This window comes from Athene noctua, chromosome 1 (assembly GCF_965140245.1).
Source record: "Athene noctua chromosome 1, bAthNoc1.hap1.1, whole genome shotgun sequence".
Lineage (NCBI taxonomy): Eukaryota > Metazoa > Chordata > Aves > Strigiformes > Strigidae > Athene > Athene noctua.
In genome coordinates this window covers 222,095,610-222,111,789 of record NC_134037.1, presented here as the reverse complement: position 1 = coordinate 222,111,789, position 16,180 = coordinate 222,095,610, and the positions used below count along the sequence as shown (strand labels likewise).

The following is a 16,180-nucleotide window of genomic DNA, read 5'->3' as shown; positions in this document are numbered from 1 at the left end:
GTACAGGACCTCATTTCAGAAATTTCCATTCTCCTCACATATAAACAGCATCACAGCAGGGTGAAATGCTTGGCACACTCACGGTAAGTTTCTAGTTGAGTGTTACTTGAACTTTTGAAACCTGTACCAAAAAAACCCCCCACCCTTCATAGGCCCAACCTTCAAATACCAACTTTTGAAGCCCCTTCTATTTGTGGTGCTTAAAACAAGAGGGAAGCAGGCATGAGGGGCCAGAGAAAACACTGTTCTAAGAAATAAGGATAGTCAAAATATTTACTTTTGAAGTTTCACTATCTTATGCTATGTCCTACCTATGTGCAGGTATCTTGCGATTCCCAGCAATCAGGATAACATCACAGAGCTGCTGTTGCTTCAAATAGCTTTCCATCTTTCTGAAGGTTTGCTCCGCATGGTGAACAGCCTGGTAGAATTCCTCGGAGCTACATGAATCCATGTCACAGGGGGGTGGCAAGGGGTGGCTGGCTCCTGACAGCCTGTAAACCACAAGGGAAACTCTACGTTGATAAGATGTCACCAGGTATCTAGACTTCATCACAGGCTTCCAGAATCTTATATAAGTAATCAATGCCTCCTTCTCAGTTCTCATCACTAAAAGTACAAGATAGAAAAATCTCACTGCATTGGGAGGGACAACTGAAGTTGTAAGTCTGTTAACACTGAAATGATTTTTTTTTTTTTTTAGCACAATGATGAAGCAATACATTGTTTTCTTCTTTGATAAAGTTACTAAAAATCTAAATAAGAACAAAAACCAGAAATTCACATATTCATGTTAAATTTAATAGTATAGCTATGTCTTCATTATTAAACTATGACTGGGCTCTAATTTTTTCAGCATTTTAGAGCAAAATTATTTTACAGAATTAAACAAACTTTATTTTTCTTAAATATCAATATGAACACACAAAATAAAGAAATAATAGAAAAAGCAATCCGATCTTCCCACTGATTCTAAGAGTGGCTACTCTAGTTAATTTCTTCAAATTCTCATTTATTTTACATCACTCAAGAAAGAAAAATACACCTCTAATTGACTTAATTTGTAATGAATTTGGAATATTTCCACAAGGGTAAACTATGTACCTACTTTTTAACCAAAAGGCTCATTAACAAAAAAATTAGTTTAGCCTACATAGTTAATGATGTCTACAATTCAAAAAAATAAGGAAAAAACCCCAAACCAGAAACAGGATAAAAATGCAATTTTTTTTTCATAATATATAGCCATATATTCTTAGATTAAATTTAATCAGTTCAGTGTTTCTGGTTCAGACTTTTACTGAAAATAAGAAAATGGGTCAGCGAGTACAGGTCCTTGAGAAAAGTAATGCTAATATTTCAAAATAATTCACGACACAGGCGATACCCTCTTTTTTTACACGTAGGTTAAGAGATTGTTTCAAATGAAAGTAAAAACATTTTATATATCTTGTAGTGCTGAAAATGAAGGATTTCATAGAAGCTGATATTTTTTTTTTACTTCAACTAGATATATACAAAACAGCTTACATAATCAATAGAAGAGAAGCACAGGACAATTTAGTTCAGCATATCAAACAATATTATCAATTAATTCAAACCAATCTCATATATTCTATTAAAAAATAACTATTAAGGATATCACATAAGACATTTTGATAATTTACAGTAATAATTCAACAGTTTCATTACATAAGGTTTGAATTCAGTAGGTACTATTCTATGAATTATATTAATGGACCTAGAACATAAAAATCTGTGGTCCTGATGCTGGAAAAAATTGAAAAGTGCATAAAGAGAATAATTTTTTAAAATCACCTATTAAAATGAAATACAGTATCTTAAAAAAAAAAAAAAAATTGTATGCTGGTAATGTTACCGTATGTGTGAACCTGTCTATAGGAAACCAAATTGGCAAAACGTTGTTAACCATGATTCCTCAACAGAAACAGTTATGAATTTGTGATTCAGAAAGGAACATTTCCTTAATTCTGTTATAGTCAATCTTGTTATACAGTCAAGTACTTTATGCTAGATATCTCTTGCAAACTCCTCCTAAAGGATTAAACAACCATATTCATTCTGCGAGTGACATAATCTACTTAGGTGTTCCTATCCAAACTGGACTGCCAACCATGTTGATCAGAAATCAGGTTTATTTTCATATCTTTGGATGATCAACAAATAACTTTTGCATAAAACAATAATCATTAAGCTAAGCTCATTAGTATGGGTAGTGGGTAGATAATTCAGTTTTCTTTCTTTTTTTTCCTCACTTTGATTGTAGCCCTATGCAGACTTATTTTTATTGCTGAAGAATTAGAATGACAAGTAATTTACAAGAAATAAATCAGTGCCTAATAAATGAGGTTGCCAGGGTTAAACAGACACATTTCTTCCCTTCTTCCAGGGAACTCAGAAGCAACAACAACAGCAATTTTGAGAAACAAAAATAAATGGAATGAGCACATCTGAATGGGTTCATATTGTTTGTTAATTCAGAATTTAGGTCTGTCAGTTTACATTTGAACAGATAAAGTACTAATCCTGCCTCTTCTTGGCTATTCAAAAGATTTTCAGGTCAGAAGAAAAGAAGTACCCTGACTGAATTTATGCTAGTCCTATGAAGTTAGACTGGGCTGTAATGAGATTAGTCTATTTGGTTCTTGAATTGCTGGACCATGTTTGCCACAAATTTTGCCCTCTTTCCTGCTTGCCATTTATAAACAACTCTTTCCACCCTCAAACTCATCAGTCACTTAGCAAGTCATTAAATGAGTACTCAAAAGAAAGCCTCAAAGAGCCAGCATATTTTAAATTATTATCCTGAAAACTATCAAGCAATAAGTTTAGTAGAAGACAATAGGCTAATCTTTTATTTATTTTCGAAGAAAGCCCAGAGAAAAAGTCTGCTACTTAACCTATTCAGGAGCTACCTCTTTTTCATCACAAATACTCTGTCTGCATAATCAGTGCTTTAAATTCAGTCAGCAGCTTGTTAAAGTAGGAATTAGTTAAAGAGCTTCAGCCAGAAAGTGCCAGTTACTTTCTGCCAGTTTGTCAAAGACATGTATAGGTTCTTATGACCAATTAGCAATATGAAGATATCATTTTCTCTTTCCAGATATTGTTTCTATTTAGGTGCAGGCAATCTGAACCACGTATGCAGTGAGATGCTTGTTGATTGCATTCTACAGGAACTCTAGCACAAATTTACCTAGATTCCCTGAGACTTTCAAAACCCTTTTTATCACCTGTGTACCTCAAAATTCTGTAATCAGTAAACAGGGCAGACTCCAGATGGTCTTCTTCCATAATCTTTCTCAGCTGGCAAGTACAAAACTTGAATTTAGTGTAGGAATTTCAAACATTCAGTAGTTGTTCAGACTAAAACACTTTTTATCTTTAAAGGACTTAGTTAATAGCACAGAAATTAGGAAACCAAACCTTTCACAAGATTATGACAGTGATACTGAAGGGTGATACTATAGGAGGAGAAAACTAAAAGTCTCACAAAAATTATCAACATTGCGAATAACCAATAATCTCAAATGTTTCTTTATGAGAGTGCATATCACAATTTAAAAAATTTTAAAAGGAAAAAAGATCCACCTAAGCAACTTTGTACAGTCTAATTTTCAGTGTTAAGAACACCATGCTATCCTCAAAGGAGAAATCTTTTAAGAGCCCAAAGGTGTTGATGTGAAAATTCAGCCTTTGAGCCTTTACAGATCTTAAAATAGTGTAATAGAAATAAAAGCTTAACTCTAGGGATCTACACATCTGACTCAACAGTGCTCCTCTTTTTCTAGAAAAAGCACTTTGATTTGAACAAAGGTACTATTCTTTAATCACTTTTAAATGCTCCTGACTTATTTGAAAAACCAGGCAAAACAGCAGCAATATCCCAATAAAGTGAAGTGTACTGATTCTTCCCTCAGTTTACTAACCCTTTATGTAAGTATTTAGGGCAGCTCACTGTAAGAAGGAAAAGGCACTCTGGCCAAAGGTCTCCTAGGGACACCTTTAAGACCTTCAGCCTTTTTGTCCAAGATTAGATTTATTCAAGTATGTACTGGGTTTGTGAGGCAAGATAAACACAGGTTAAACCTCAGAAGATATTTTCAGACAAGACTGGCTGGTACCCCACAATTATGCAGATATCTAATCTGGTATCCCCTCTACCTTGTACAATACAGTATGACCATACTACTCAGACTTGATTTTTGCTCACTGACTTTACACACAAATAAGCTAGAACATAAAGAAAATAAAAATCAATACCCTTAATTTACAGTAATGCTGTTGGGGAGTTAGAGAAAATACCTGGAAAAAAAGTGACCTCACATACAGGTTTAGCTACCTGTATTTTTCTTCTCAGAAAACAGGAAAATGATTAGTAAAACTGCCACTCTTGAGCTGCAAAGGTTTGAAAACAGCAATAGCAAACATCAGTGCTTAAATATCCTGAATAAGTTTGAAAATTATAAAAACAGAATTACTTTCAAATAGAGGTGAGAGAATTCATGTGATGTGAAACTATACCGAATTTCTCTGATTAAATAGAGGTTTACATTTAGAAATGTTTCCATTTTGGAAATTATATTCATAGAGGTGCAGAAAACTGCGTAAAGCAGAGTACTTTACAGAGTACTTAGGTGTTTTACGTACTCAATTAGAATATATTTCTCCTGAATTCCACTGAAGCCCTGGCCTCAAATAAAGAACTCTTTAATCATAAAATATCATATAATTTCTTTGTTACTAGAATAGCAAATCCTGCTCTGTTTAACTTTGTTTCACTTTTCACTTATGCAGGATTGACCATGAAAAATCATCAAAAACCAGTTCAATGTGATTTAGTGTATATTACTCGGTACGTTTCTAAAGTACATAGTCAAGAAACAAAATATGTCCCGTCCTTCAGTGAAAAAAATATTTGCTTTATATTTATAACTTGCAAAAGCATATAAGAAATATTCCGTATTTTAGAGTGAATAACATCTTCACACAATTTGTTCTCAAAAAATTGCTTATCGAATGCTTAGAAATCAATAACCTGAAGAACTCTACTTACCGAATTAAGATGGAATGTCAGTGTCATGGCTCTCATTAGTGATCACTTGCAAAAATGCAGGAGTTTTATAAAGACTTTAAACCGTTTTCTTATAGCAACAGCAGGGCTGAAGTTCTGTTTGTAGCCAAAATATATGCTTTTCACTCTGCTACCATCAATTATATCTAAAACTAAAGGCTCTGTCCAAAGTTTCAGTAGGGTCCTATAATTTTTTTTTATAAATGACAAAGTTAGATAGAAGTGCCAGATAAAGAAGTAGTCAGAATATCAAATTCGACTTCTTAAATATACCAGCTTAGCTTAGACATGCATTACTGCTGTCTCATATATACCTTTTCTATGTTTAAAAAAAAATAAAATTAAATGGAGTCCAGTGCACATTATAAACTTGTTGTTCTCATTCTATATATAATCCTGCATAATGTATAATTATGAAATGAAAGGTAGCCCAGATAGAAATGGTGTCATTGCTGGCAGAATATCCATTTTATATAACCCTTCCAGTCAAAAACCTTGTTAGCAAATGTTTTGCTCAAGTTATGCAAATTTTCCAAGCAAGTTTGTCTCTAGTAAAAAGCAAGTTTGCAGAACTGACTTCACTTAGTTTTGCATAGGATAATTTATTCACTTTGGTCTTTTAAATTTGGGGTTGGTTTGGGATTTTTTTCAATTTAAGAATGTCAGATCTCATTTTAACAGCTCTTCAGCCACCTAATGCGGAAGGTGATTACTAGATTACATATTCTTTCAGATTTTAATAATTGATACATGGTAATTTAAAAGCTATCTTTCTTCAAATTGTCGCTCGGCGACTAAGAACTGCATGTTGATTTTAACAATTGTAATTATAATTTTATAATTACTGTAAGTATTAATTATAAGTATTTATAAGTGACCTTGATATAAAAGCACTTTTGGTAATGTCCACATATATACATAATCAGTTACAAATTTAATGATTTTGCTTCAAATGAGATGACACTTAGAAAAAAAATACAAAAAGAGAAAATGTAGTAATAAAACTATTGAAAGAAAACAATTGTGTCATCTGAAATGCTGGGGTTTCAACCCCAAGCCCCAAATTAAGGTTGACATATGGGTGATTCCACAGCCCTTCCCAAAGGGGGGGTGAGTTTGCCTTTAGGCTTCCCTCCAGGGTGGTGCCGGCCTGGCAGACAGAGCCATTGGGTAAATGAGCCCCGGGTGTCTGCATTGAGTAACCCAAGGTCAGGTGTCCCACTGAGGGATAAAAGCTGGGACCACTTGCAGGCAGGGGCAGTGTCTGTCTGTGAGGTGGATGCCCTGTGCAGAGTTCCCTGTTGGGGAAGGACCTCCTGCCTCCCTGGGACTGGGCTCCAGTCAGGTCTGGCTTTTGTAAATGTGGGCTGTGTAGAGATTCAGTCTGTGGCTTCCTTGGTCTTATGTGTTTGGCTTGTTGATTTGCTTGTTTCCTGCTACTTCTATGGGAAACTGCATTTCACCATTTATTTCACCCCTTGTTGGTTGTGTGGTGTTGTTCTTGGGGTCAGTGTGATTGTTGTTGATTATGTATAAACTGACTGATTTGTTTGTACCCCCAGTGCTCACCCATGTACTGATCCTCTTGTATCAAATACAGTTTGGTTATTGGTTCATCTTTATGCTGGGCCTGATAATTGGCAAAACAGTCATTACAATAAAAATTTATCAGATAATACATTAAAAATGTATCAAATCACTTGGTTAAGTGTAGGCTGGAAAGTCTGATTCTCAGCCCAGTGCAAGGGGCCTAACTGGGACAGGGTAAGAGTAAATCAGGAAAGGTCTGGTGGTCTGAGAGCATCTGTAATGGCTAAAGGCAGAAAGAGACCACACCCCCTGCAACATACAACAGTAAAACATTTTGTGCTGCTTTTATTTTTCCTAGAAAATCCAAACTCTTCAAATCATAGATAACTAATAGACACCAGAAAATAAAAATTTGTTTTTCCTGAAAGCTGGCCTACCTCACAAAACAAGTGTACCTGAAGGTGCAAAAGTCCATAGGACCTGAGGAAATACATCTACAGGTCTTGAGGGAACTGGCAGAATAAGTGGCTAAACAACAATCCAGCACAGTTGAGAAGTTGTAGCAATCTGGTAAAGTTCCAGCTGACTAAAAAAGGGAAAACATAATCCCCTTTTTTAAAAAGGGACACCTGAGGAACTACAGGCCAGTCAGTCTCACTTCTGTGCCCACCAAGATCAGAGAGTGGATCCTCCAGAAACACTGCTATGGCACATGGAAAATAAGGAGGTGATTGGTGACAGCCAACATGGCTTCACTAAGGGCAAACTGTGTCTGACAAACTTGGTGCTGTGTCTCTGACAGGATTACAGCACTGGTGAATGAAGGCAGACCAACTGACATCATCTACCCGAACTTGTGCAAAGCGTTTGACACTGTCTCGCACAACATCTTTGTCTCTAAATTGGAGTAACATGGATTTGATGGATGGACCACTCAGTGGATAAGGAATTGGCTGGATGGTCACACTCAAAGAGTTGTGGTCAACGGCTCAATGTCCAAGTGGAGACCAGTGATGAGTGGCATTCTGTAGGAGTTGGCATTGGGACCTGTGCTGTTTAGCATCTTTGTTGGAGACATGGACAGTGGAATTGAGCACACTCTCATCAAGTTTGCCAACGATACTAAGCTCTGTGTTGTGGTCAACACGCTGGAGGGAAGGGATGTGCCATCCAGAGGAACCCTGACAGGCTTAAGAGGTGGGCCTGTCCAAACTTCATGAAGTTCATGAAGGCCAAGTGCAAGGTCCTGCATGTGGGTCAGGGCAATCCCAAGCACAAATACAGGCTGGGTGATGAGTGGATTGAGAGCAGCCCTGCAGAGAAGGACTTGGGGGTGTTATTGGATGGAAAACTGAATATGAGCCACCAATGTGTGCTTACAGCACAGAAAGCCAATCATACCCCAGGCTGCAGCAAAAGCAGCATGATCAGCGGGTCAAAGGAGGTGATTCTTCCCCTCTACTCTGCTGTCATGAGACTCTACCTAGAGTACTGTGTGCAGCTCTGGGGTCCCCAACACAATGGGGACATAGACCTGCTGAAGTGAGTCCAGAGAAGGGTCGTAAATATGATCAGGGGGCTGGAGCACCTCCCTTGTGAGGACAGGCTGAGAGAGTTGGGGTTATTCAGCCTGGAGAAGAGGAGGCTCCAGAGAGACAATTTAGGCCTTCCAGTACATAAAGGGGGCCTGCAAGAAAGCTAGAGAGGGACTTTTTACAAGGGCATACTGTGATAGGACAAGGAGTAATAGTTTTAAACTGAAAGAGGGTAGATTCAGTTTTGGTATTAGGAAGAAGTTCTTTTACTGTGAGCATTATGAGGCACTGGAACAGGTTTCCCAGAGAAGCTGTGGCTGCCTCCTCCCTGGCCATGTTCAAGGCCAGGCTGAACAGGGCTTTGAGCCATCTTATCAAGCAGAAGGTGTCCCTGCCCGTGGCAGGGGGGTTGGCACTAGAAGATCTTTAAAGTTCCTTCCAACCCAAACCATTCTATGACTCTATGAGACCTAAGACACTATTCTGTCTGTGCTCTGCATGACCTCCAGCAATCAAAGCAAGATACTACCATTTTATTATTTTTTTAAAAATGTATTTTATTCATTTTCATAGGATTTTTTTTTCAAATATATACATTGCTTTTTAAGGTGTCTGAAACATAACTAAGACCTATTACTGTTTGTTCTCAGCATGCCAAAATACAATAGTTTATTGGAGCATATCACAGTGGAGCATTCTTTCATACCTAAAATCACTCTCATTATCCTTTCTGAAACTCATTTTAACATAAATATGATCCTTTTCTAAATGCTATTTCAAGTTCCTATCACTTCCTAAATTACAGAGAAAACTTTTGAAGGAGATAGGATTTTTTAAGTTTCATCATCACAATTACATCAGGCACCTGAAAACTATAGTACTAATTGTACTGCTACAAACCACTGACATCAGTTAATAGCCTTCATACTTCCTTGAAAAATTGTACTTTTTTCCCGTATCTTTGACCTATTCTGCCTCTAAGCAGTCTTGTTGTGCAACAACAGAGGAAAGATGCTGACTGTCTGCTGGACTGCTCTCTCCCACTCACAGCTAACCGCGTATCCACTGCTTTTTCAGCTGCATGTCCACATAGAGGGAGTAGTTTGTTCCAGCTGTTCTTGGGAAGCTGATAATTAACTTAAATGAACATACAGATCTCCTAGCTAGACATAGACACACTTTAATGACTTGGAAAATTGCTGGTATATTTTCCACATTCACACTGCCAACAGAGCTTTTTATCATATTGGATCTTGCTGTCTATGTTTAACTTTTGTATCTTGGAGGATTCATGAAACAGAGACCGTACAAGTATAATACCCTGCAGGCAGATACCAGGTGCATATAAATCTACACAATTAATCAGCCTCCTGAAAGGAGGCAAGCCATTCTTCTTGAAAACAGAAACAGGAAAAATGTCAAAGGAAACTCCAGTTTTTACATACATATGCCACTGGAGAACAACCAAGAAGCACAAACACCTTTCCTGAAGTTACTGTCAGTAGTTTTCTCTTTCAGTATTCAAGGGAGACTCCTTCATTAAAGTTAGACCTGGCTGCTCTGCTTTCTTTATCTATTTTCTTTTAGTTTTGGAGAAGTAAAAGACACTGTCCTGCACAACATCTTTGTTTCTAAACCGAAGCGACATGAATTTCATGGATGAACCACTCAGTGGATGAGGAATTGGCTAGATGGTCACACTCAAAGTGTTGGACCTGCTCAAGTGAGTCCAGGTGAAGGCCACAAAGATGATGAGGGGGCTGGAGCACCTCACCTGTGAGGACAGGCTGAGAGTTGGGGTTGTTCAGCCTAGAGAAGAGAAGGCTTCAGGAAGACCTTGTAGAGGCCTTCCAGTATGATGGGGAGGGACTCCTTCTAATGGAGTATAGTGATGGGACGAGGGGTAATGGTTTTAAACTGAAAGAGGGCAGGTTAAGATTACATATAAGAAAAAAAACTTTTTTTTTTACTGTGAGGCACTGGAACAGGTTGCACAGAGAGGTGGTAGATGCCCCCTCCCTGGCAGTGTTCAAGGCCAGGTTGGACGGGGCTTTGAGCAGCCTGGTCTAGTAGAAGGTGTGCCTGCCCATGCAGGGGGGTTGAAACTAGAAGATCTTTAAGGTCCCTTCCAACCCAAATCATTCTATGATTCTAATTAGACAGAATTCCTACTGCAAGGGATCAATTTAGCCTCAGACCAGAAGTAAGGTTACTTCTTGTCCAGACAAGCATGCTTTCCTCCTCTCTCCCCAGCCTCACCAAAATTATTGCCCTCGCTCACCATGCATTTTCAGTTAATGAAGACTTTGACTCCAACCAGGAGTAATAAATAAATAAATCTGTGCCACTGCACAAATTAAAACCCCTATATTTGTGAGACTGCATGCTTCCCATTATTAAAAAATAAAAATGTTGATTTATGGTCTTCCAAGCCTCTTATGGCAGATAAATACATAAAACAGGAAAGTGTTCTGCATTCATAACATGTATCTAGCATTCGTAATGCATTCACAGTACATTCAGACTTTAATTACCCCATTGGTAATGCAGTGGGGAAACACCCTCTCCATTATGAAGACAGATCATGTCATCATAAAACTTTTTAAATACTCTGGTTAAATATTTTCTAGCCTATACGACTCCACATTTCTACAAACCAAAAGTTGAATGAAAAAGATTATTATGACTCAGAAATTTAAAACTGCAGTTTTAACCTAACCTCTGCTTCCCTGCAAATGTTGAAGTTCTCTCATTTCCAGAATGTAACACCAAAATTATATCCTTTCTGCATTGGTCATGACATACATGCAATTTTCTGTAGTTTATTTTTATTCTTCTGTTCCATAATAATGATTTACATTAATTCCTTTAAAATAGATTCTCTATTTTCTTTGACCCTATCCATTAATGAATGTAGGCAAATAACAAAAGTTCATGAGATTGCTGTTCGTAGCAGACAAAGCCACCAGCTTAAAGCTGGATGAGAAAGAATTTTGCGTCCACTCTGGTATTTACAGTGGGAGTTATTAGCTGGGAAGTAGGAGATAAAGGGTAAAGACTGTTGTAAAAGAGGCTAATGTTACTGTCCAGAGTAGCTGGAGATGTATTTTCCTGTCTTCCTGCAGATGTGAAGTGCTCATAACTACTCATTCCTCTGGCTGAGAAGCAGCAGTAGGTAGACAGGTGCAGGAAGAAACCCAAAAAGCAGATGCCATAGTGGAAATGAGAGAGAGCTTATTCCTTTTTCTTTCTTAATAGCTCAAGAAATTTATGACAATGTACTGTGTACTACCATGCACTCTCAGCTTCGCAGCCATAGCAGACACAGACTCCACACCCTCACAAAGCACAAACTTTTACAGTTTCTTTGATGCTCAGTTGTTATGATGGCTTATTCCAAATGATGATCTGCACTGAGCTTTTTTGAATTACTTAAATGGTCAAACAAACATAATATACCAAAATAGTTCTCCTACATCGCTAAAATAATTCCCTTGTTCCACAGTGCCACCTTTTACCAGGTGGAAATGCCAAGTGTGCTGGCACTTTATACCTAATCTGTAAATAATGGACTGAGTTTGAGCCTGAAGGTAAGTGTGAATAGATACTGTTATGCACTGCCTGTCTTAGTATCCTCTGTGGAGGGGAAAAGAAAATGTGAGCAGCTGGAAAGACTCTCCTTCCAGGTCTACAAAGAGACTTAGGTCATGTGCCTGGCATCAGATGTGCTTCTCACAAATAAAAATACGCTTCTGGTGAGGCCAGCTACAATTGAAGGTGTTTTCAGGAACTGATATTTTGATGGATGATAAAAACTATTTCACAGAGAAAAAACAGCAGTTTTTAAAATAATGGGGAAGGGTTAACTTCAGTTCATTTAATAAACGAGAAATTCTGAGTATTTAAGAATAATTCTTAAAACATAATCTTTGTTCACTGATTCTATTTTTTTATTATTCAAATTTACATACTCATAGACAATATTCAGAGTTTCACTAAGTGTGAGTTTAAGAGAGTTAAGAGAATACTGAGATTAAAGGTTAAAAATTAAAATAAATTTTATTTAATAATAAGACCTTAATAATATTTCCTGGTCATAGAAAATAACATTCATTGACAGTGTAATTATTTCAAATTATAAAAATATTATTATAAATGCAACTGTATTGTATTGACTTGATTGTCTGATTTCTATCATTAATAAATACTAAACAGTTTACTTCCCTATACTATACAGACACATGAGAAAAACATAGAAGAGTGGAATTCTGAAGTCACTTTAATGCAGACAGAGCAATTAAAGAGCGTGGTTTCAGACTTAAGTATAACAAGCAGCTGACATCAGGTAGCATTTTAATTCAGACTGTACATTCAAAAACTCCTGAAGAAACACCACACAGTAGACTCCTCTAATATACCATGGAGGGAAAGAGCCCATATCTTTCAGGTGGCTCTGCTTGTAAATCTGTTAGCCGCTGCTGTCAGTGGTGTGGAATTCTCCAGAAATAGCCCCTTCATAAACTTCATTAAATGAGAGCCAGTGCCATTGACACAGCAGCCCTCTTCTACGTTAATCCCGTAACTGCTCTGGGAATAATGCAACTTCAGATTATAAAAGAACAGTGCTGGATTTACCAGTGGGATGGCTAACAGAAAGAAGGAGGAAAAAAAAAAAAAAAAAAGAGAATAAAGAGAAGAGGTGCAGTATACACTCTGTGTTATGTGACAGGAGAAAGGCTTTTCCACCCCAGCCCCAGTCAATCCCTGTCAGCTGTTTTTGCTTCCTTCCTTACAACAGTGCTATATTTTCTGAATGGATGGCTTTCATTATGCCTGAGAGATGCTAGTGTCAAGTGTTAACTGACTTGTCATGACAAATGGCTATACCTATATGGATAAACTAAGTAAATTAGCTGAAATGGTTATTCAGAGTGTGTGCACAAATATATACAAGAACGCAGATGCAGATCTCTCTTTTATTAAGAGATATTTTCTTCCAACATTTAATTTATTATACTAGGCACTTTATGTAAACATAAATCATATATGTGAATGACGGTCAAGGCATACAAAAAAGGACAAGTAGTTTATTACTATTGCATTTAGCATATATTTCAATAAAATTTCAGTGTGTTACTGTATCGTGTGCTGATATTCCACAGCACAAGTAGCATGTTAGAGCTTAAAACACCCTGGGACTGCCATGGAAATCATGTTAAAGACCATGGGAAGTGGAATCTTTAAAACTCCCAGCTTAAAATTCTGGTTTAGTTAAGTACTACACTTTGGTGAGGTGGGAGATGACAACATGCACACACACACACACCCCTTGCCATTCATAAACCATATGAATGATGCTTCAACTCATGGTCTGTTGCAAGACAGCTTTTAGGGAGCTTACACAGCATTCATCAGCAAGCAGCATACAACCTCTGCCTGGTATTTGTTACAGGCCTATCGAGTGTCACATATATTTTGTTGATGCTCATGAATTTCATGGTCCTGACATGCCTGCCTGCATCTGCAAACCAGTGGGAAGGATACATGGGAAATAAAGGAATAAATTGTAGGTCATTTTGCTATGCTATTTAGAAGTGTCAATACATTTTTTGCTAATCTCGAAAACAGCAATTAAAATTGACAATTTGGTGAATCGTGTCTAAAATTAATTTGACAGATTCAGCTTCTACAACAAAGGATCACTAGGGATCACCTGGGAACTTAACTGTAAGCAATTAAGGACTACATATTCCATAATAGCTGCCAATCATTAACTCAGCACATATCCAAGCTATGTTTTTCAAAGTATGTTCAATATGAAAAAGGTCTAATGAATTTTTCATACACATGCATAGTAGCACAAAACTCCAGCCATTAATATCACAGAATCACAGAATTGTCTAGGTTGGAAAAGATGTTGAAGATCATCCAGTCTAACCATTAACCCAACAGCTTCGTTGCCCTTCTCTGGACACGCTCGAGTCATTCAATGTCCTTTTTGTAGTGAGGGGCCCAAAACTGAACACAGGAGTCAAGGGGGGGCCTCACCAGTGCCGAGGACAGGGGTCAGATCCCTTCCCTGTCCCTGCTGACCACGCTATTGCTGACACAAGCCAGGATGCCATTGGCCTTCTTGGCCACCTGGGCACACTGCTGGCTCCTGTTCAGCCGGCTGTCAATCAACACCCCCAGGTCCCTCTCTGACTGGCAGCTCTCCAGCCACTCCTCCCCAAGCCTGTAGCGCTGCTGGGGGTTGTTGTGGCCCAAGGGCAGCCCCCGGCATTTGGCCTTATGGAAACTCCTCCAGTTGGCCTCAGCCCATGGCTCCAGCCTGTCCAGGTCTCTCTGCAGAGCCTCCCTACCCTCAAGCACATCAACACTCCCACCCAACTTGGGGTCATCTGCAAACTGACTGAGGGTGCACTCGATCCCCTCGTCTAGATCATCAATAAAGATGTTAAACAGGAGTGGCCCCAAAACTGAGCCCTGGGGGACACCACTCGTGACCGGCCGCCAACTGGATTTAACTCCGTTCACCACAACTCTTTGGGCCCGGCCATCCAGCCAACTTTTTACCCAGCAAAGCCTGTGCCATGAGCAGCCAGTTTCACAGGAGAATGCTGTGGGAAACGGTGTCAAAGGCCTTACTAAAGTCAAGGTAGACAACATCCACAGCCTTTCCTTCATCCAATAAGCAGGTCGCCCTGTCATAGGAGGAGATCAGGTTTGTCAGGCAGGACCTGCCTTTCATAAACCCATGCTGACTGGGCCTGAGCATCTGTTTGTCCCACACGTGTTGCATGATGTTCTGGTCTACGACACTATAGAAGCTGAAATCAGCCAATTAGAGTGATATACTAGACCACTGAAAAGGCAGGTACACACACATCAAAGTTAAATATTGCCTTTAATTTGCAAACTTATAGGTATTGAATTTCCAGCCAAAGCCACAGCATTATGCAGAGTTATAGAGAGCTACAGGGCAGCCTGTGGCATAATTAGTGCTTACCATTTAGAACAGAAAAAACATTTATTTTTCCATTACTGTTTGTGATTTAAAATTTTTTTTCATATTTTGTAAAGTTCAGATTTTTTTTCCATTAAAGGAAAGCTAATTCTTTGTACCCCTCTGCCTTGGGCTCACTTGTTCTTAAAAGCTGAAGTAGCTGAGACATTTTCACTCTCCTTTGCCACACACTAGTCTGTAGACCCCAAAGTAGGTAAGACCTTCCCCTCCACAGGCAGAGGAGGAATCAAGTCAAGAGCATGAATGCTCTGACCACAGAGCTAACTAGAAAAAGCACAGAGAAGCCAGACCTTTGTGGGAAGACATTCTGCACAGGGCATATGCAAAGGTATTACAACAGACATGAATGTTTAACTTCTTTAAAGAGATACAGGGATGAGACACTTGCCTGCAACTCCCAGGAAGATGAAGGTACTTTCAAGAATACATATGAAGAAAAGCAAGATTTAAAGAAAGGCATTTCTTTTCCTCACCTGCCCTAAGTTGGCTAGTTTACGAGGACTCTCGCTCTGTATGCTGATTTAATGGATCCCCATTTTGTGGTACTTAGACTTTTGCATTAAATATTTAAGGAGCCTAAGTATCTACTGTTGGTACCCAGTACTTAGGCATTCCAATACTTAGCATTGCAGCAACAAAGTCTCCTTTGGAAGCTGAGCTCCAGGGATGACAAAAGGAATTTCTAGATTTCTGAACTATGTTTTTACATGCATTCAATTTAATACAACACTGGTGTATGGAAGAGGCGTCTTCAGTAGTATTTCGTAACACTAAGATTCCTGCCTATGCTTCCGATTTTCTTCTTAGGCTATCAAATCACTGCAGTTTGGTTTTAGGCCATTCTCTCTATTCCTTCCCACTTTTTATTTAGATAGAAGACAAGAGAAACAAACTGCAGGTCATTTATACAGAGATAAAAACTATCCACATCTTTTGCATATCTTTGATGACTGCAGACATAAAAGAAACCGCACCAATTCCCTTACTGTCTCA

General features: G+C 38.4%; 1 protein-coding gene across 2 annotated transcripts in view; it reads right to left on the bottom strand.

The window, feature by feature from the left end:
- KLHL1 (kelch like family member 1) overlaps nt 1-16,180 on the bottom strand; it is a 257,373-nt gene that overhangs the window by 185,916 nt on the left and 55,277 nt on the right. The window contains exon 2 of one of the 2 annotated variants that reach the window (XM_074931125.1): nt 312-494. The exons of the other annotated variant lie outside the window; for it this stretch is intronic. Within the exon in view, the coding sequence (XP_074787226.1) occupies nt 312-494 (183 nt within the window). The remainder of the gene's footprint in view (nt 1-311; nt 495-16,180) is intronic. 2 annotated transcript variants of the gene reach the window in all.